The following is a 21,631-nucleotide window of genomic DNA, read 5'->3' as shown; positions in this document are numbered from 1 at the left end:
GCTTTTTGCCCTTTGAAGCATGTGATCTTTGTACCTACTCTCTGTTCTTACACCCCCTCCCCTTTTGAAACCCTTAATAAAAAACTTGCTGGTTTGAGGCTCAGGCAGGCATCACGGTCCTACCAATATGTGATGTCACCCCTGGTGGCCCAGCTGTAAAATTCCTTTCTTTGTACTGTCTCTCTTTATTTCTCAGATGGCTGACACTGATGGAAAATAGAACCTACGTTGAAATATTGGGGGCGGGTTCCCCCAATATTGTTAGAGAAAGTTAACATCCTTCACCCAAAGGCTCTTCAACTTTGCATCCATAATGTCCAGCATTGGATAAAAAAACTATGAGATATTATTGAAAAACCTCAAAAGGACCAAAAATACCTGAAATCCAAGAAACAGCCAGATAATAGAAATAGATCCAGAGATAATTCAGATACTAGACTTATCAGACAGGAATTTTAAAATAACTATGGATAATATGTTCGAGGAGATAGAGAAAAATATGGTCAAATTAGAGGAAATGATGGACAAAACAGATGAAAAATGGAGAATACCAATCAAGATTTAGAAACTATGAGAAACGAATCAATTGGACCACCTACCACAGAAGAATACGATATCCAAAATTAAGATCACTTGGATGGGCTTAATAGAAGACTAGATATGATAGAAAATGGGAATTTAGAACTGAAAGGCAGGTCAATTAAAAAAATACAAAACTGAGGTACAAAGAGATGAAGATGGACAAACCAGAGCAAAACATAAAAAAATGAGGTATAATCGAAAGGTCTAATACTCATGTAACTGCAGCTCCAGAAGATGAGAAGAGTGAGGAACACTAAATATTTGAAGAGACAATGGCAAAGAATCTGCAAATTTGATGAAAGACAACACACAGATTCAAGAAGCTCAGTGATCCCTAAGAAGAATAAAAACAAGAAAGCTGTATCTATGCACATCATAGTCAAACTACTGAAAACCAAAGGCAATGAAAAAATTTTTAAACCAGCCAGAGACAAAAAGACACATTGCATTCAAAGGAGTAACAATACATCTGATGACTAACTTTTCAATAGATATTTTTGGACACCAGAAGACAGTGGAATGATAACTTTAAAGTGTTGAAAGGAAAATTAAAATTTAAAAAGTCTCACCAACCTAGAATTTTATCACCAGCAAAAATATCCTTCAAAAATATATGTGAGCTGGGCGCGGTGGCTCACGCTTGTAATCCCAGCACTTCGGGAGGCCAAGGCAGGCGGATCACGAGGTCAGGAGATCGAGACCACGTTGAAACCCCGTCTTTACTAAAACTACAAAAAAATTAGCCGGGCGTGGTGGTGGCGGGTGCCTGTAGTCCCAGCTACTCGGAGAGGCTGAGGCAGGAGAATGGCGTGAACCCGGGAGGCGGAGCTTGCAGTGAGCTGAGATTGCGCCACTGCACTCCAGAGCGAGACTCCGTCTCAAAAAAAAATATATATATGTGAAATAAAAATGTGTTTCATGATCTACAGTATACTACACAGTATGATAATAAATCTGCAAGGAATTTATCTGAGTTAAAGAAAAAATGATTCCAGATGGAAGCATGAAACTGCTGACATGAAGAAAGAACCCTGGAAAGAGTAAATTTGTGAATAAATAAAAATAAATATTAACTGCATAAAACAATAATAATTATGCCTTGTGGGGTGTGTAACATATGTACATTAAAACCAGAGCTCAGAAGGTGAGAAAGAGGAAAACGAGGTTAAAATGTGGTGCTGCTCTTTCACTGCACTTGAAGTGGGGGAAGAAGTAATGTGAGGTAGATGTATTAATAATAAGTGAAGAATGCAAAAATGCATATTGTAATCCCTAATAGTACCACTCTAAAAGAATGTATAATTGAAAAGCTAGCAGAAGAAAACATCAAATATTTTTAAAAACTCTAATAATCCCTTCCCAAAAGCTAAAAAGTAAGAATAAAGGAATAAAGACAGATGGGAAAATAAAAAATAAATAGTAAGTTTGTTGACTTAAACTGAATAATTTCAGTAACAATATTAAATTTAAATGGTCTAAATTCAAAGATTATCAGACTGGGTTTTGTTTTTCAAAAAAGCTATAGTTAAAAACTTTACTAAACTAAATATAGTAAGATTATATAGTAAGATGGAAAATAAAAAGATGAAAAAGATATACCATAGCAATCCATGTATAAAGAAAACCGGTGTGGCTGTATTAATATCAGACAAAATAGACTTTAAAGCAAAAATTCTTACTAGAGATAAGGTAGAAATATTTAACAATAATAAAAAAGTCATTTCAATAAGAGAACGTAGCAATCCTAAGTTTCTAAGAAATTAATACTTCAAAATATATAAAGTAAAAATTAACAAAACTAAAAAGATAGATAGCCATAACCATAATCAGAGCTGGAGATATTAACATACCTGTTGCAGTAACTGAGAGAACAAACAATAGCAACAATAAAACAGTAAGGATATGGAATATTTAAATAACATAATTAACCAACTTCACATAACTGTTATCTAAAAAACACTCCATCCAGTATACATTCAAAATGTACATTCAAAATGCAAAATACTCATTCTCCTCAAGTGCACGTGGGCATTAACCAAAATAGACTGTATGTTGGGACATTTAAAATGTACATTCAGCTGGGCGTGGTGGCTCACACCTGTAATCTCAACACTTTGGGAGGCTGAGGCGGGTGGATCACTTGAGGTCAGGAGTTCAAGACCACCCTGGCCAACATGGTGAAACCCCATCTCTACTAAAAATACAAAAATTAGCCAGGCGTGGTGACAGGCACCTGTAATCCCAGCTACTCGGGAGGCTGAAGCAGGAGAATCTCTTGAATCTGTGAGGCAGAGGCTACAGTGAGCTGAGATTGTACCACTGCACTCCAGCCTGCGTGACAGAGCGAGGCTTTGTCCCAAAAACAACAACAACAAACCCAAAATGTACATTCAAAATGCAAAATATACACTCTTTTCAAGTGTGCATGGACATTAACCAAAATAGACTATATGTTGGGACAGACACTAAGTCTCAACAATTTCAAATTTTGAAATAATACAGAATGTGTTCTCTGACCACAGTGGAACTAAAAGAGAAATCAACAATAAAAAGACAATTAGGAAATCTATGAATGTTTGGACATTAAGCAACAGATTTCTAAATAAACCATAAGTAAAAGAAGAAATCACAATAAAAAATTGAAAATATGTTTAACTGAACAATAATGAAAGTGTGATACCAGAAAAATCTTGGGATTAACTAAGCAATGCTTAGAGGAAAATTTATGACTTTAAATGTATACCTTAGAAACAGCTGAAAATCAATAATCTAAGCACCTATCTCAAAAGCTGGAAAAAGACAGCATATTAAACTGAAAGAAAGTAGAAGGAAGGAGGAAAGATAAGAGCAGAAATCAATGCAATTCTTAAAAGATATAAATTGAGAAAAACAACAAAGCCAAAAGTTGGACCTTTGAAAAGACTAATAAAATTGATAAACCCTGGCAAGACTGATGAAGAAAAACAGAGAGAACATAAATTGCCAATATCAAAAATGAAAGAACATCAACATAGATGTCAAAAACATGACAAAAGTGGCTGGGCACAGTGGGTCACACCTGTAATCCCAGCACTTTGGGAAGCTGAGGCGGGCAGATCACAAGGCCAGGAGTTCGAGACCAACCTGGCCAACATGGTGAAACTCCATCTCTACTTAAAAAAAAAAATATATAAAATTAGCCGGGCATGGTGGTGCACACCTGTAGTCCCAGCTACTCACAAGGCTGAGGCAGGAGAATTGCTTGAGTCTGGCAGGCAGAGGTTACAGTGGGCCAAGATCGCACCACTGCACTCTAGCCTGGGAGAAAGAATGAGACTCCGTCTCAAAAAAAAGTAAAGGCAAAAGTAATAAAAGGAAAGTTCGAACATCATGTAAATAAACTTGAAAATTTAGATGAAACAGATTCCTTGAAAGTAACAATTTACTAAAAGTAAAAGAAATAAAAATATAAATAATCCAATAATAATTTAATGATGGATTCTATTTAGAAAATTGAATCCATCATTAAAAACTTTCTTTCAAAGAAAATTCCAAACCCAGTTATTGAATTCTTCCAAACAATTAAGAAATAAATAATACCAATCTTATATAAACTCTTCAAAAAATAGAGAAATAGGAAACTTCCTACCCCTTTTCATGAGACCTGTATAATCTTGACACCTAAACCTGACAAGAACATCATAAAAAAGAAATATCATAGGCCACAAATCTCACGAACATAGACGCCAAAATCCTTAACAAAATCCAGCCTGAAATATATAAAAATCACACCCAGAAGTATATAAAAAAGATAATACTTCTGACCAAGTGTGATTTATTACAGGAATGCATGATTGCCTTAACATTCAAAACTCAACCAATGTAATTTACAGTATTAATAGAATAAAGGAGAAAAATATATGATCATCAAAATAGATGTAGAAAAAGTGTTTGATAAAATTCAATACCCATTTAAGAAAAGTCTCTCAGAAAACCAAGGATAGAAGGGGATTTTCTCAACCTGAAAATGAGTATCTACAAAAATCCACAGCAAATATCGCACCTAATGGTGAAACACTAAACGCTTTCACCACTTAGGTTGGGAAAAAGGCTATGATGTCCACTATCACCACGTCACCTCAAAATTGCACTAGAGATCCCAGCCAGTTACATAAGACACACAAAAGAAATAAAAATACAAAGATTATAAAGGAAGGTGCAAAGCTGTCATTATTCTCAGGTGACATGATGATGTTCATAGAATGTTCAAAAAACGCACATTTTAAATTAATAAGCACATTTAGCAAAGTGGCTAAATACGAAGTTATTATCTAAATAATTGCATTTTCATATGCTAGCAACTAACAATTAGGAAAAACTTTAAAATATTACTACTTACATTAGCATTGAAAAACATCAATTATCTAGGAATAAGTCTAAAGAAAGATGTGTAAAACCTTTACAGTGAAATCTACAAAACACTGCTGGGAAAAATTAAAGATGATCCAAATACATGGAGGCCTAATACAACATATATTAATTGGAAATTTGATGTTGTTAAGGTGTTCTTCCCAAATTTATTAAAGATTCAATGCAATCCCCATCAGAAATCCTAGCAGGTATTTTGCATTTGTGAAAAAATGACAACTAATTCTAAAATCAATATGGAATTGTTAAGAATGTAGATTAACCAAAACAATACTGAAGAAGTAAAGAAGAACAAGAGGTCTTATGCCACCAGATATCATGACTTATTGTATAGGTGCAGTAATAAAGACTGTAGTATTAGCCCAAAAATAGACAGACAGTAAGACCAACAGTTTGGAATAAAAGTCCAGACCCAGATCCAAATGTATATAATCTGCCAGTTTATGATGAAGGCACCACTGGAACTCAGTGGATAAAGGGTGACCTTTTCAAGAAATCGTGCTCTATCAGTTGAAAATTAATAAGAAAAAAAGAACTTTGATTCCTCCTTCACACCATACACAAAAGTTCCAGATGAACTATCGATATTAAAATGAAAAGTAAAATAGTAAAGCTGCTAGATGGTATGTTAAAAAGACCTTCATGAACTTCAGGTAAGCAAAAATTTCTTAATAGGATACCAAAGCACTAACTACAAAAGAAAAACATTAACTGAATTTTATTATAATTAAAAACTTTTGTTCATAAAAGTTATTATGAGAATATAAAAGCAACCCACAAACCAAGAGAAGATATTTGTAATACTTTTACCTGACAAATATTAATATCTCCTATTTAAGATATAACAACAACTCTTACAAACCCTTAAGGAGAAAACCAACAACATAATTTTTAAAAAACACACAGGCGGCCGGGCGTGGTGGCTCACGCCTGTAATCCCAGCACTTTGGGAGGCCGAGGCGGGTGGATCACAAGGTCAGGAGATTGAGACCATCCTGGCTAACACAGTGAAACCCCGTCTTTACTAAAAATACAAAAAAATTAGCCGGGCGTGGTGGCGGGCAGCTGTAGTCCCAGCTACTTGGGAGGCTGAGGCAGGAGAATGGTGTGAACCCAGCAGGCAGAGCTTGCAGTGAGCCGAGATCGCACCACTGCACTCCAGCCTGGGCGACAGAGCAAGACTCCATCTCAACCAAAAAACAACAACAACAAAAAAAAACACACACACACACATAGGCAAAAGACGTGAAGAAGGGCCGGGTGCGGGTGCTCACGCCTGTAATCCCAGCACTTTGGGGAGCCAGGCGGGTGGATCATGAGATCAGGAGTTCGAGACCAGCCTGGCCAATATGCTGAAACCCCGTCTGTACTAAAAATACAAAAATTAGTTGGGCATGGTGGCATGTGCCTGTAGTCCCAGCTACTTGGGAGGCTGAGGCAGAAGAATCACTTGAACCTGGGAGGCAGAGGTTGCAGTGAGCTGGGATCATGCCACCGCACTCCAGCCTGGGTGACAGAGTGAGACTCTGACTCAAAAAAAAAAAAAAAAAAGACGTGAAGAGGTAATTCACAAAAGATACAAATGTCTAATGAGCATATAATAAGATGCTACAGTCACTATTTATCAGAAAAAATGCAACCAAAATGACATATGCTATATACCCATGAAAATAGCTAATATTAGATGGAATGGCTATCCCAAATGTTGGCAAGGAAGTGAAACACTGAAACTTTTATAAATTGATAGTGGGAGTCTAAATTGACACAACTTTAGAAAACTGTTTCGGCAGTATCTAATAAAACTAAATATACCTATACATTATGATCTAGCAATTCTACTCCTGGGAACATACCAACAAAATAAGTGCTCATGTTCACCAAAAGATATCCAAGAATGTTCAGAACTCCAATCCTCAAACTCCTTCAAAATAATGAAAGAGGAGGGAACACATTTGAATTTATTGTATGAGGCCAGCATTATCATGACATGAAAGCCAGACAAAGATACTATAAGAAAATAAAACTACAGACTAATATCCCTTATAAATATTGATGCAGGCCAGGCGCGGTGGCTCACACCTAGAATACCAGCACTTTGGGAGGCCAAGGAGGGTGGATCACCTGAGGTCAGGAGTTGGAGACCAGCCTGGCCAACATAGTGAAACCCCGTCTCTGCTAAAAATACAAAAAATTGGCTGGGTGTGGTGATGGGCACCTGTAATCCCAGCTATGTGGGAGGCTGAGGCAGGAGAATCGCTTGAACCTGGGAGGCAGGGGTTGCAGTGAGCCGAGATTGTGCCATTGCACTCCAACCTGGGCAAAAGAGTGAGACTCCATCTAAAAAAAAAAAAAAATTGATGCAAAAATCCTCAGCAAAATACTAACAAACAGAATTCAGCAGCATAGTAAAAGGATTACAGATCATGACCAAATGGGATATATTTCTTGAATGCAAGGATGGTCTGGCATACAAAATCAATAAATACATTATATTGATTGATTTGTTTGCCAGACCATCCTTGCATTCAAGGAAGGAAAACTACATAACCATCTCAACTGATGCAGAAAAAGCATATGACAAAACTCAACACCATTTTATGATAAAAGCACTCAATAAACTAAGAACAGAAGAGAATTACCTCAACATAATAAAGGTCATATATAAAAAAACAACAGCTAACGATGGTGAAAGACTGAAAGCTTTTTCTCTAGAATCAGGAACAAGACAAGGTTGCCTGCATTCACCACTTCTATTCAAAATAGTACTAGAAGTCCTAGCCACAGCAATTTGGCAAGAAAAAGAAATAAAAGCATTCCAAATTAACAAAAAGAAAGTAAAGTTATCTCTTTTCACAGGTGAATTCATCTTTTTTTCTTTTTTGAGACATAGTCTCACTCTGTCACCCAGGCTGGAGTGCAGTGGTGCAATCTTGGCTCACTGCACCCTCTGCCTCCCAGATTCAAGCTATTCTCGTGCCTCAGCCTCCCAAGTAGCTGGGATTACAGGTGCCTGCCACCATGCCCAGCTAATTTTTGTATTTTTAGTAGAGATGGGGTTTTGCCATATTGGCCAGGCTGGTTTCGAACTCCTGACCTCAGGTGATCCACCTCCCTTGGCCTCCCAAAGTGCTGGGATTACAGGTGTAAGCCACTACACCTGGCTGAAACGATCTTATATGTAGAAAACCCCAAAGATTTAACACATACCCAAACACAAGTACTGTTAGAACTAATAAATGAATTCAGCAAAGTTGCGGGACACAAAATCAGCACATAATAATCAGTTCCATTTCTATACACTAAGAATGAGCAATCTGAAAAGGAAATTAAGAAAATCTCGTGTACAATAGCATCAAAAAGAATAAAATAATTAGGAATAAACTTAACGAAGGAAGCAAAACACTTGTACCCTGAAAACTATTAAATGTTGTTGCTGAAAGAAACTAAAGACAGCAAATAAATGGAAAGACATCCTGTGTTCATAGACTGGAAGACTTACTATTAAGATGTTAAAACTACCCAAAGCAATCTACAGATTCAATGCAACACCTATCAAAACCCGAGTGGCATTTGTTTTTCAGAAATAGAAAAATCCATTCTAAAATTCATATGGAATCTCAAGGGACTTTGAACAGCCAAAACAATCTTGAAAAAGAACATGAGAGGTCACACATTTCCTGATTTCAAAACTTACTACAAAGCTACAGTCTAGTTCTGTCATAAAGACAGACATATAGACCAATGGAATCATATGGAAAGCCCAGAAATAAACCTCCACATACATGATCAAATGTTTCTTGACAATGGTGCTAAGACCATTCAATGGGGCAAAGAATAGTCTTTTCAACAAATGGTGCTGGGGAACCTGGATACCAACACGTGAAAGAATAAAGCTGGACTCCAACAGGCACAGTGGCTCATGCCTGTAATCCCAGCACTTTGGGAGGCTGAGGGGGGCAGATCACGAGGTCAGGAGTTCGAGACCAACCTGACCAACATGGTGAAACCCTGTCTGTACCAAAAAAATACAAAAATTAGCCTGGCGTGGTGGCACGTGCCTGTAATCCCAGCTACTCAGGAGGCTGAGGCAGGAGAATCACTTGAACCTGGGAGGCAGAGGTTGCAGTGAGACGAGACAGCGCCACTGTACTCCAGCCTGGGCAACAGAGTGAGACTCTGTCTGAAAAAAAAAGAGAATAAAGCTGGACTCTTACCTAATACCAGATACAAATGTTAGCTCAAAACAGATCAAAAATCTAAATGTAAGGTCTAAAACTGTAAAACTCTCAGAAAAAAAAAGGCAAAAGCTTCACAACATTGGATCTGACAATGATTTCTTAGATATGACACTAAAGGCACAGACAACAAAAGAAAAAATAGTTAAATTGGATGCATCAAAATAAAAATCTCTGTGCATTAAAGAACACAATCAACGAGTGAAAAGGCAACCCATGGAATCGGAGGAAATATCTGTAAGTCACATAACTGATAAGAGGTTAATATCCAGAATATATAAAGAACTCCTACAACTAAACAACAGAAAACAACCTGATTTTAAAATGGGCAAAGGACTTAGACATTTCTCCAAAGAAGATATGCAAATGGTGAATAAGGACATGAAAAGATGTTCAACATCACCAATCATTAGGGAATTGCAAATGAAAACCACAATGAGGTACCATTTTATATTCATTAGAATGGCTATTATTAAGAAAAAAACAAAAAATAACAAATGATGACTGGGAAGTGGCAAAATTGGAACTCTTGTGCCTTGCTAGTGGGAATGCAAAATGATGCAGCTACTATGAAAACCAGCTTTGTGGTTTCTCAAAAAATTAAACACAGAGTTACCATATGATCCAACAATTTCATTTCTGGGTATATACCCCCAAAAGAATTAGGATCAGAGACTTGAAAAGATATTTGCATGCCTGTGTTCAAAACAGCGTTATTTACAATGACCAAAAGATAGAAACAACTCAATTGCCCATCAATGTCTTAATGGATAAAGAAAATGTGACATATCTATACAGAGGAATATTATTCAGCCTTCAAAAGGAAGAAAATTCTGACACATGCTACAACATGGATTAACCTTGAAGGCATTATGCTAAGTGAAATATGCCAGTCATAAAAAGACAAACACCATACAACTTCACTTATATAAGATACTTAGAGCAGTCAAATTAACAGAGGCAGAAAGTAGAATAGTAGTTGTCAGAGACTGAGGGAAAAGGAGAATGAGGAGTTACTGTTTAATGGTTACAGAGTTTCAGTTTGGGAAGGTGAAGAAAGCTCTGGAAATGAATGGTGTAGATGGCTGCACAACAAGGTGAATGTACTTAATGTCAATGAATTGTACATTTCAAATGATTAAATGCTAAATTTCATGTTATGTAGATTTTGCCAAACTTAAATAAAACTTAGAATGTTCAGATATGTTTTATTCTTTTTTTTTTTTTTGAGATGGAGTCTCACTCTGTTGCCCAAGCTGAAGTGCAGTGGCACGATCTTGGCTCACTGCAAGCTCTGCCTCCCAGGTTCACGTCATTCTCCTGCCTCAGCCTCTCGAGTAGTGTTTTATTCTTAATAATCAAAAACTTGAAACAACTAAATATTCATCAACACTTAAAAGGATCTGTAAATTGTAATATACTCATACAGTGAAATACTATACAGCAATGAAAAAGAAATAACTACTGCTAGAGACAACAACATGAATGAATTTCACAGGCATAATACTGACTGAGAAAAGTTACACACAAAAGAATACAGAGTCCATTATCCCATTTATATGAAGTTTTAAAAGCAGGCAAAAACAGGCTATAGTGATAAGTCAGGACAGTAGTGATTGACAGGGAGGAGACATGAGGAAGGCTCCTGGGGGACAAGAAAGGTTCTATATCTTTTTTGGATGGTAATGACACCAGTGGATACAATATGTAAAGGAAAAAAAACCCATCAAACTAATTACATAAGATTTGTATACTTTATGTTCAATGTAGCTCAGTTTTATAAAATGAAGTGACATGGTGATGATAGAATGACAATGCCAGCTAAGACTCAGGAGGGGGCTATTGAGTAGATCTAGCAAACATCCTAGGGGATTGGGGGGCAGGTGGGCTGGGGCTCATGCTTTCAGAAAACTGAACGAAGGAGATGCATTTTACCAACCATGGAAGAAAGACACTTCTGACTCTGCAAAAAATTAGACTTATAATAAGCTGATCCCTCTTTTTAGTGTTTAAGGGAAAAAACATAAGTCCCATGTAGCCTACTGCTCTTCATATACACCAGTGTAAACACAGGATTGTACATCCTTCAGTTAACTCTAGCTCTCTAGTCCGAGAACCAGAAGAAATTTCTGCTTTCTGATATCAAGGACATTTATGACTAAAACAACTATGCTGTGACACAACTACTTTGAACCCATATTTACAGTGGACACTGAGAATGGCCTTTCCCAACCAGGGTCCACATTTGCCTGCCTGGGGCGTCACTATAACAAGGTCTTTGGGAATGCAGGCTAGCAAGTCTCCTGCAGAAGATGAGTCTGTAAACAGCAAGTTTTTGCTGTGGCCTTAGTTTCCAGGTCTTCCTGAATGGATTCCACTCCCTATTGTGGAATATTACAGAGAAGACCTGGGATATTTCATAAATAGCTGGAGAGTGTCTTGTTCCAGGTGACTTGGCCCAGCCTAGCAATCTAGTGGCACTACCCTCCCATCAGGACATTGGCCATCTCTGGGATGTCATGGAAGAATGAGTTTCAAGCACTTACTTTCATCATTAGAAACATTCCCCAGAGATGTGTGGCTGGAATAACGTTTGTTTTCACTTTCGTTGAGACATCTTTCAATCCAGCTCTCTAAAAAAAAAAAAAAAAAGAAAGAAAGAAAGAAAAGAAAAAGAGAAAAGAAAATCACAGAATTGCTGTGGGTGTTTGCAAAGAGAAAGAACATCATAAATACATTAGATTTAAATGCTTATCAATATTCATGTGGCATCTGCCCAGATTGGAATGGGATTTTGCATGGAGTTCCATGTGCACCATTGCTGCTGCTGATGAGACTGCTGAGTAGTTTGGATGCAAAATGGCCCTTTGAAGCCTCACTTGAGTATTTCTTGGTCAGATTCCATGAATTCTGGAGTATTTGTAGCACCAACTGAGGATTATCTTTCTGAGCAAAGAAGGTATGTTCCTGAGTAGCACTTTGTAAAACCAGACTTGGCCAACTGAACCACTGGTGGTGGTTTGTAAACTTGTGAATTAGCAGCAGAACTTTTCTTCAAGTGAAAACAAAGAGAAAAGCAGATAAAACTTTAGGGACTCTGGTTGAAAGAGGGCAGGGAACCTTGTAGCTTGCCTCCCTTTGGCCAGGGACCCCTCAAAGAGCTCTCACAGACTGGAAGCCACAGCAGGAGGAGAAATCAAAAGCACTATGGTAGCTATGTAGCCCCTCCTTTTTATTTTTATTTATTTACTTTTTTTGAGACGGAGTTTTGCTCTTGTCACCTAGGCTGAAGTGCAATGGCGTGATCTCTGCTCACTGCAACCTCCGCCTCCCGGGCTCAAGCGATTCTCCTGCCTCAGACTCCTGAGTAGCTGGGAAGGCACCTGCCACCAAGCCCAGCTAATTTTTGTATTTTTAGTAGAGATGGGGTTTCAGCATGTTGGCCAGGCTGGTCTCGAACTCCTGACCTCAGGCCATCCGCCTGCCTCAGCCTCCTAAAGTGCTGGGATTATAGGTGTGAGCCATGGTACCCAGCCACTATGTAGCCCTTTTAAAATCCAAGACTATGGGTTTTTTTTAATCCAATTTTAAAGGCTACAAATGTATTTTTTGCAATGTAGTGTAATACTTATTCTGTTTTCTAGACCACCCACCATTCATTCATTCATCATTCAACAACATCAGCTAAGTACAGTCAGCTCTGCTATAACACTTGTCTTGAGAAAACAAATGTGTCCCAATGCAAGTGATATATTTGGGAACAATTTGAGCATAGTGCAAACTTTGTGTCTTTTTATGCTCCATTTATTTCACAAAAAAATTAGGTGAATGCAGAAAACTCCACGCCTGCCCCCCCCCCGCCCCACCATTATACTTAGCACCACAGAAATATGCAGAACACACTCATGTTCACACCTCAGACATCTACCAGCTACTTCGGTCCACATTGTGTTATGAGTCACACCTGCTCACTTCATAATAACTCACAGGCTGCAACCCTTCTGATACCCACCTCTAAAAGCAATCTTCAGGTCTTTTCCAAGGTGAAGTGCCATTTTTATTGTATTTGTGTATTTCTAAACCATTTAACATGTGCAAAACTGTGATATCATTTTTATTAGGTTTCTATCTTTTATTATGTGTCACTGACAAAGTTTTTCAGTATTGTGCCTCTAAGCTTATTTTTCCAGTAAAATCAGTGGTCTTTGCTGGCCGATTCTGTATAATATGGTGATTTTTAGGAAGGCATATGGGGTGTTATAGCAGAAGTGGCGACACCTATAGCTGCAGGCTTTTGGACAGTGTGGTTTCCCATTGCCTTCTTTATGATCTGGGAGCTGGTATTTATTGAACACCTATTTGAACATGCCAGGCCCTCTGCATAAGTTATTTCATTGAGTCCTCACAACAACTCTCTGAAGCAAGGATTTTAATCTCTAGTTTTCCTAGAAAACAACTGGGATTTAGAGGGATTAAGTAATTTGACTCCTCATAATTCAAAGAGCCAAGGAAAAGATCATTAGTTAACACCTTAGATTACACACCATAAAAAGAAGCCACGCGGATGAGTAAGCTATGTGGAGAGGGGAAATCAATGCCAACAGCTGCTAGAAATGTCGGATTTTTGTTTTGTTTTGTATTTTATGTCCCAACAAACTGCTCTTTTAAAAGCTGCTTCCAAAATTGTGAATAAGTAGGGGGAAAATATCCGAGGGGAAGAACAAGGGCCAGCTTGTTGAGAGGATATGGAAATCTGATATTTCCCAGGAAATACTGAGAAGCAGAGAAATTCAAAACATTAAAACACTGCATCTTCCAGACATCAAATGCACAATGTGGAGACAGACAGCTTGTAATGTTTCAAAGCTGGGATGCCCAAGGTAGGTGTCTGTCTTCACACTGTATCCAAACGCACATCTGGTTACAAATCTCCAGAGCTCTTTTTAGGATTCTCCAGAATGTCTCCACTCACTTCTCCTCATCCTTTCAAGTCCTGGCACATTTTCCCTGGCAGCAGCCATAGCTACATTTAGATGTCATCTGCTAAAGTTTGTAGCCCCTGTCTCCACCAAACCATACCAACAAAAGCAATATCTATAGTTCTGGGCCAACCCCTGGTCTTCCTAGATAGGTATACACACCCAGTCACTCTCACACACACACTCACATCTACACCCCAATCCCCCTTTCATCAGAAACAGGAACTAAGGGAAACACTCTTCCACTCACCCATTTGCCTGCACTGGATTCAGGCCTGTTAACATCAGAGTCCTTAGAAGGGCCTGTTTTTGCAGGTGAGAACCCCCTGTGATTGATGGGACATTCTCTGAAGAATTCGTGGCAACATTCCTGAGAGGAGCTGGTTCTAATAACCAGGTAAGACAAGAGAGCACAGCGCCCACTTGCAAGAGCTCAAGTAGAGAAAGAACTTTCCTGACGGCAGCACCTGTCCTCCACACTGCAATCCCACACTGGAGAGAGATAAAAGCAAGGCTACAAGAAGTGGGAGAGGGTGGGAGGTGCCATGAAAATGAAAGAGAAGATCTCACCCATTGCACCCACTCAGATCTCTCTGACCCCACAGTCTATGCCTGTAGCCAACTCTGCTCCCTGGGGCAACCCAGAATAAGTCTGGTCTCACTGGCACATTGCAGAAGACAACCATCATTTCCCCATATTTCTGGTTGAAGTATCCCCATCAAAGAACCACGTTTGTTTCACCTCTTTCTTGGAAGAAATTGTTCCCATTTCTTTGCCATCCAGTTCATCTTCTTCTGGGTGTCTTCTAGTTAATCAATGTCTGTGTGAACACGTGGCACTTGGGATAGACTCTGAGGGTTCAGACAATGGTCTGAGCAGTGAAAGAACCGTCACCTGTGTTGTTCCGGACAGTTAGAGTTCTCATGCATTCAAGGGTCTTGCATTCCAGACTATGTGGATGCAACACTCTGAGATATCCAAACCAGATTCGGGCCTTGGATCTGCAGGTGCACTTTGACCTCTGTCTTCTTCCCTAGTGGAGCCCTTGGGAGTGGCATCTCCAATTCATGTCTCATAAGCCAGGTAGCTTCTTATAACTGGAAGGCCTCTATTTAGGTCAACTGAAGTCAACGTTATATACTTTAAAATTATTCTTAACAACGGATTTTGGTCTTGCAGAGGTCAAGAATTACTTAAGCAGAATGACATGAATTTTGAATGAAACACTGTGTTCTTCCACCTTATTGATTTGTAGATGATGTGATTTCATAATAATAAAGTTCACTATATACTGAGCTCTCACTATGGGCGAGGTATCATATAACTGCACTACATACATCATCATACTTAATACTCATCACAATCCTAGAGGTGGGTGCCATTAATAGGCCCATTTTAGAGATAAGAAAACTAAGGCTCAGAGAGATTCAGTGACTCATCTAAAGTCATCTGGCTAGTAAGAGGAAGACCAGCATTCAAACTCAGGTCATAATCACAATTCTCTCTCCAAATGTGAACTGAGCTTTCTCCTTCTCCTATGTCCCGTTTAGTCCCCAGAACGATGTGCCAATTCTGCGGCATTTTTCTCAGTCTGCTTTGTATTCGAACTTTTGCTAGAACTCTACTTACATAATTTTGCTAAATTCATTTACATATTCTTTGTCAGCCTCTTCAGTTTAGAACTTAAACCTCTTAAGAATGGAGCCCGTTTTATTCTATTTCTTTTGACTCTCTACTAATACTGTTATAAAATTTTTCCTGTAGTCTGGCCTCAATAACTGTTACATTAGTGACACACATGTCAAAGAATGCATAGCATATAAGTAGATATATCCACATATCTATAGAATTTCCTAATCATTTTCTTTTTTTTTTTAACCACATAAGGCATGGAAAAGTATAACATATCAAAGGCGATTTTCCAAATAAAGCAAAATTCAACACACATTTATTTTGTGCCTTCCAGATGCAAGGAGCTGTGCTAAAGAGAAGCTGTAGTGGCCAGGCGCAGTGGCTCACACCTGTAATCCCAGCACTTTGGGAGGCTGAGGCGGGCTGATCACCTGAGGTCAGGAGTTCAAGACCAGCCTGGCCAACATGGTGAAACCCCATCTCTACTAAAAATACAAAAATTAGCCGGGTATGGGTGGCATACACCTGTAATCCTAGCTACTCGGGAGGCTGAGGCAGGAGAATCGCTTGAACCCTGGAGGCAGAGGTTGCAGTGAGCCAAGATTGCACCACTGCACTCTAGCCTACGTGACAGAGTGAGAGTTTGTTCTCAAAAAAAAAAAAAAGAGAGAAGCTGTAGTGATATAAACATGAATAAGACTGGCTTCTGCCCTCTAGTTACCAAGTAGAAAGTAAGGCACTTGCTACTCTCTGAGCTCATGAGAGTGGGACCCTGTCATTTTTGTCCATCATCTCACACCTAGTGGCTGGCACTGTGCCTGGCTCCATAGATGTCGCACAATAAATACATGCTTTTTCTAAAAACTTTATTAAGTTCCTATTGTGTGTCAGGTACTATAGAAGCCATTTTCACATATGTTGTCTAAATTGGAACCAGAACAACATTACATGTTATGTTTTCATATCTGTATTTATAGATATGGAAAGTTAGGCTTGAAGCAAAAGTTCTAAAGGAAGGCAGACTGTGATCAAAGCTGCAATACTGGTACTGAGTTCTGGGGACTGCATGGGACATAGGAGAAAGAGAGTTCAGTTCATACTGGGATAACTTCCTATTCCCAGTTGCCTCATTCTTGATCTATAAAAATCATCTGACCTGTTAGTAAGGACCAAGCTTGTGCTAAGTGCCCAACAGGATTTGCCTACAGCTGTGAGCAGAGGCTTCTGGGCTGTGAAGCATCCCTTCCCCTGATTCATCTGGGATTATGGGCAGAAAGGAGGAGGCAGATAATGCCTATGGATTTTCACTTTCAGGGAGTTCAGCCCACATACCTTAGAGGAAGATCTTTATCCCTCTTCACTTTGGACTGAAGATTTGGAAACCCCAATGTGAAGTTATTTTCTTGGGTACATATAATGAGGTTGAGCAGAGCCATATATAGTCATTAGGTTTTCTACCAGGCTTCATTCTCTTTACAGCAGCAAAGAATAACCCAGAAGTGGCCGCATCGGGGACATGGCACGTCCAGGGCAGTTCAAGGTTCAGAGTGGTGCTTCACAAACCCATATTGACCTGGCAGGGAGGGCCTATTAAGATGGTTATCAGGAGCCAGGTAATCCTTGAAGTTTATAGCACACATTGACAGCAGTCTCTTAGATTATCCGTGCATCCATTTATTCATTTTCCAAATAATTATCAAGTGCCTTCAATGTTCAAACAGAAGAGATGAACAAAAGCTATTCAACAGGACACACATACATTACAAAGGATATCTCTGGTAGACTAGCGTCTCAAGACCTAAAAGTCTCTTGGGGTTTTTCGTTTATTCCTTTTTTTTAAAATCACTTATTTTTCCCACCCTTAACATGTAAGTTCTAATGACCTTGTCTATCTTGTTCAGTACCTTGTCCCCAAGAGCCTAGTACAGTATTGGGCACATAGCTGTAGTGATGCTTGTGATGAAGAAAAGTAAAGGAAGAAAAGAATGGAGAATGAGAGATGAGGAGGGGGTATTCTCCACCAGAAAGGACTCTGGGAAGAAACAGTCTATGAGCAGACACTGAGTTTAGTGAGGGAGCAAGGTTTTCCAAGATTCAGAGAGAGGGGACCACAAGGGCGAAGGTTACCCCCAACCCCAGGAAAGATCATGCTTGACTTGTTTGAGGAATGGCAAGAAGGCTCAGGTGGCTGATGCAGAGTAACCGAGGGGGAGGTGGTACAACATGAAAGAGAAGACAGAGACGGGCTTGGGAGAATGTGGGGTTTGGAGCTCAAATCTGATTGGATTTCAAATCCGATCCTGGCCACTTACTAGTTATGTAACAATGGGACGGTTCCTAAATTGTCCTAAATTCCTACCTACCTGATTTCTTCAAAGATTAACTGGAATTATAAAGGTAAAGCACTTAGTATGTTTGGCTTTAACGGCCATAGAAAAATGAGGAAGGCATGGTTTCTATCCACCAGGAACTCACAGTTGAGTGACAGGGACAGATGCCTAATGGTGATGTCTGGCATTTATTGAGTGACCTCCAGTGCTGGTCGCTCCGCTCCACATGCTTCATCTCTGTTGCTCACAGCAACTGAAGCAGAGACTTGACTAACTTTGATTTGCAAGAATGAAACTCAGATCCAGAGAAGCCAGCTGGTGGCTGAGCTAGGTCAGGTCTGCCTGACTCCGAGGCTGGGGTGTGCTCACTGCCCACACTGCCTCTACAAGCAAGCAGGTACCAGGAGTGTTTGGTATTATAATAAGATGCTGTGGGGCATAGAGAGGAGAGCTTCCATGGAGAGGAAAGCCTGGCTGCTTCACAGAGGGGGTGGCATTTCAGCTGGTCCTTAAAGGATTCAGCACCTGCCAGACCAAGGAGGGAAGCAGGGCATTTCAGGCAGGAGGGCTGCCTTCAGGACAAAGGCACAAAGCTGTGAAAGTCCTGGTGGTTCTGGGAAAGGTGAAGAGTTCACCGACCTGTGACTCCCAGTGGTGGGAGACAGGTGGAACAGTCCGTTAGGAGCAGATTGCAAAGGCCTTGCCTGCTGGGCCCACCAGGCCACGAAGCCTGCAGGCAGCTGGGAGCCAGCCGTGGTGTTCAAGCAGTGGAGTAGTGAACATGCTGAGTTTTGTTCCTGAGGCACTGGATGAGAACAGGGAGGTCCTGACTTATGCAATACCTGCAGAAAACGCTGCCTGACTTAAAAAGTGTCACCGGGATTTAATAGAGGCCGTTATTCACACTATATCAACAGTCTCTCAGGGCACTGTGCTGAGGCCTATTTTAGGAACTTGCAGCTCCAGAAATGCTACATAAAAGAGTTGACATGCCACACTCACAGCTACCAAGGCGGGCCTGGCCCCAGTTCCCCCTGAGGGTGCCAGGCCCACCCCAGTCTCCTCTCCCTGGGCCATGGTCATTACCAGTGGAACGGCGCCGTCGAGGCCTGGTCCTGTCGCCTCCCGCACCAGGGTGGGCTCTCCTTTTGATCGTTCTCTCTCAGCCCCTTTCTGTCTCTCTCCTGGCTCCCTGCCGGTGGCAGTGGCAACACACAGGAGTTTGGAGAAGCCCAGGAAGCCAGCAGCTGTGGCCTCTCCAGGGGGTGGCTCAGGTCAGTGGGTTGCCATGGCAACGCCACAGGCCCTGCCCCAGGGGCTGCTGGGTTCCAGGAAGCGGCCCTGCCCTGCCTCTGCTTTCATTCCTTCCCTCATTTACCAAATATTGATTTAGCACCTACTGTTTGCCAGGCTCTGAGCAGCTAGTGATGAACATGGCAGACAAGGTCCCTGCTCTCAGAGAGCTTATATTCTGTGGCAGAGACATTGACAAATTAGCAAGAAGACAGCAGAAAGTGAGTGTTATGAAGAAAACAAAGCCATAGAATGGGAGATCAAGAGAGGTGGGGGTGCTTTTTGGGCAGTGGGGACACTGAAGGCCTCTTTGAGGAGGTAATGTTGGAGTGCAAGGGCCTGGGTGGGCTTGGGTGTGTGAGGAGGAGCCAGGAGGGCAGCATGGTGAAGCAGGAGGTGGGGAGAGCAGCAGGAAATGAGGTAGAAAGTTGGGAAGAATTCAAAGTATGTAAGGACTTGCAGACCCTCCTAGGAACTTCACATTTATTCCAAGTGCGCTAAGAAGCTACTGGAGGACTTTAAACAGGTGACACGGACTGCACTGGCTCAGAAAGGGTAGCCCACATTCATTCATCCCTGTCTTCATTTGGCAACTATTTATGTGCCAACTAACCATGGCAACTAACCATGTGCCAGGGGCTGGCTACACACGAGGGACACAGCCTTGATACACAGTTCCATCTTTTTGGAAGATTAGAGTTTAGTGTGGTCAACTATAAATAATCACACAAACAGAGATGCAATTACCAAGAGTGCCACGCGAGAGAAAAAAAGGGGGGTCGGGTCTAATCTGGAGGAGTTAGGAAGCTTCTTGGAGGAAGCAGCATTAAACTGGCAGCTAAAGAATGCGAAGGCATGAACCAGGTAGAGAGGGAAGGAAGCGTGTTCCTGGCAGAAGGAACTGCATATGCGAAGTTCTTGAAGCAGGCAGAAGAAAGATGCATTCAAGAAACTGACAAGCAGCCTGAGCATGATTACACACACTGATTCAGGTATCAGCACGTGTTTCCTGATATTATCCTGCTTGATGAGCACTTTATGAGATGCTATAGGAGATGCACATACATAAGCCTTGCTTCTGTACGCAGTGCTGGGTTAAGGAGTTTAGATTGTATTCAGTAGGTGGTTGGGAATCTCATAAAGTTTTTGAGTAGAGTGGAGCATAAGCAAAGCAGTTCTGTGGGCAGCTCTGTCTGGTGCTGCTAAACATGTTTTAGAGGGGAGAGAATGGAAGAGGAGGCCACGGAGTAAGGGTGACCATATCCCTTATCATCCAAACCTGAACACTTATGAGATTGAAACGCAACATTATTAATAATTTTGCCAGGATCACATGCATAAACCAGGATTGAGCCAGGTGAACCGAGACTTACTTGTCCTCGTCTGTAGGAGGCCACTAGAGGCTCATTATGTCTTAGAGACCTGAACTGGATGGATGAAGTAATTTGTTTAAAAAAAAAGAATGTTGTGGAGAAAAGATAAAAACTCTTTCCAGTTAACTGTGTTCACTCCCCAGCCAATCCATGTGATCACTGGCTCTATGTCTCTTCCTCATCAGCTGGAGTCTCAATCACAACAGGACACAGGTGAGCCTGAGATGACACTAATATCATTCTCCTGGAATATGACCTCCCAACACAAGCACCATCACCTTCATCATCATCATCATCATCATCACCATCATCATCATCACAGTGACGACTTGCCCAAGATCACACAGTTGTTAAGCTGCTGAGCAGGGATTTGAATCTGACTCGAACCTAACTACTCACCTGTGGTTATATACTCGTAATTATATATACATTAAAGTCTCATTGTGAATTCTAAGCTGTGTCTAACATAACACCAAACGCACAATAGGTGCTCAATAATGTGGCTGCCTTTTCCCACTTTAGGGAAACTCAGTACGTAAAACTCTAAAGTGGGCAAGGAAATTAACTAAGGGGTCATTACCTGCAATGTACAAGAAAAAAAAAAAAACGAGGAGGAAAAAAAAAAAGAACGAGGAAACTCCCAACGATGCATAAATGCCGTTTGTTCAGAGATCATGAACTCACCAAGAGCCTTCAGACACTAGAGAAAATTCAACCTAAGGTGTTCAGTGCCATATCCTGTCGAAGATAATTCAATGTAAAAGCAGATCTCGGCTCTGAAAATATCCCTGGGAACACT

The 21,631-nt window shown here is 40.4% G+C and overlaps 1 protein-coding gene and 1 long non-coding RNA gene across 5 annotated transcripts in view; one reads left to right on the top strand and one right to left on the bottom strand.

Annotated features, from left to right (window-relative positions):
- Positions 1–21,631, bottom strand: part of RFX4 (regulatory factor X4) — a 177,139-nt gene that overhangs the window by 139,254 nt on the left and 16,254 nt on the right. For 3 of the 4 annotated variants that reach the window (XM_055238362.1, XM_055238361.1, XM_055238370.2), the window contains exon 2: positions 11,771–11,857. The exons of the other annotated variant lie outside the window; for it this stretch is intronic. In XM_055238362.1, coding sequence (XP_055094337.1) covers positions 11,771–11,857 — 87 coding nt within the window. The remainder of the gene's footprint in view (positions 1–11,770; positions 11,858–21,631) is intronic. 4 annotated transcript variants of the gene reach the window in all.
- LOC134732210 (uncharacterized) lies at positions 19,393–21,273 on the top strand. Its single transcript, XR_010115158.1, has 2 exons — positions 19,393–19,680; positions 21,018–21,273. It is a non-coding gene; the product is annotated as an uncharacterized lncRNA (long non-coding RNA).

Source organism: Symphalangus syndactylus, chromosome 13, assembly GCF_028878055.3.
Source record: "Symphalangus syndactylus isolate Jambi chromosome 13, NHGRI_mSymSyn1-v2.1_pri, whole genome shotgun sequence".
Lineage (NCBI taxonomy): Eukaryota > Metazoa > Chordata > Mammalia > Primates > Hylobatidae > Symphalangus > Symphalangus syndactylus.
Note: the sequence above shows the minus strand (reverse complement) of the source record. Positions and strands in the feature narration are given on the sequence as shown.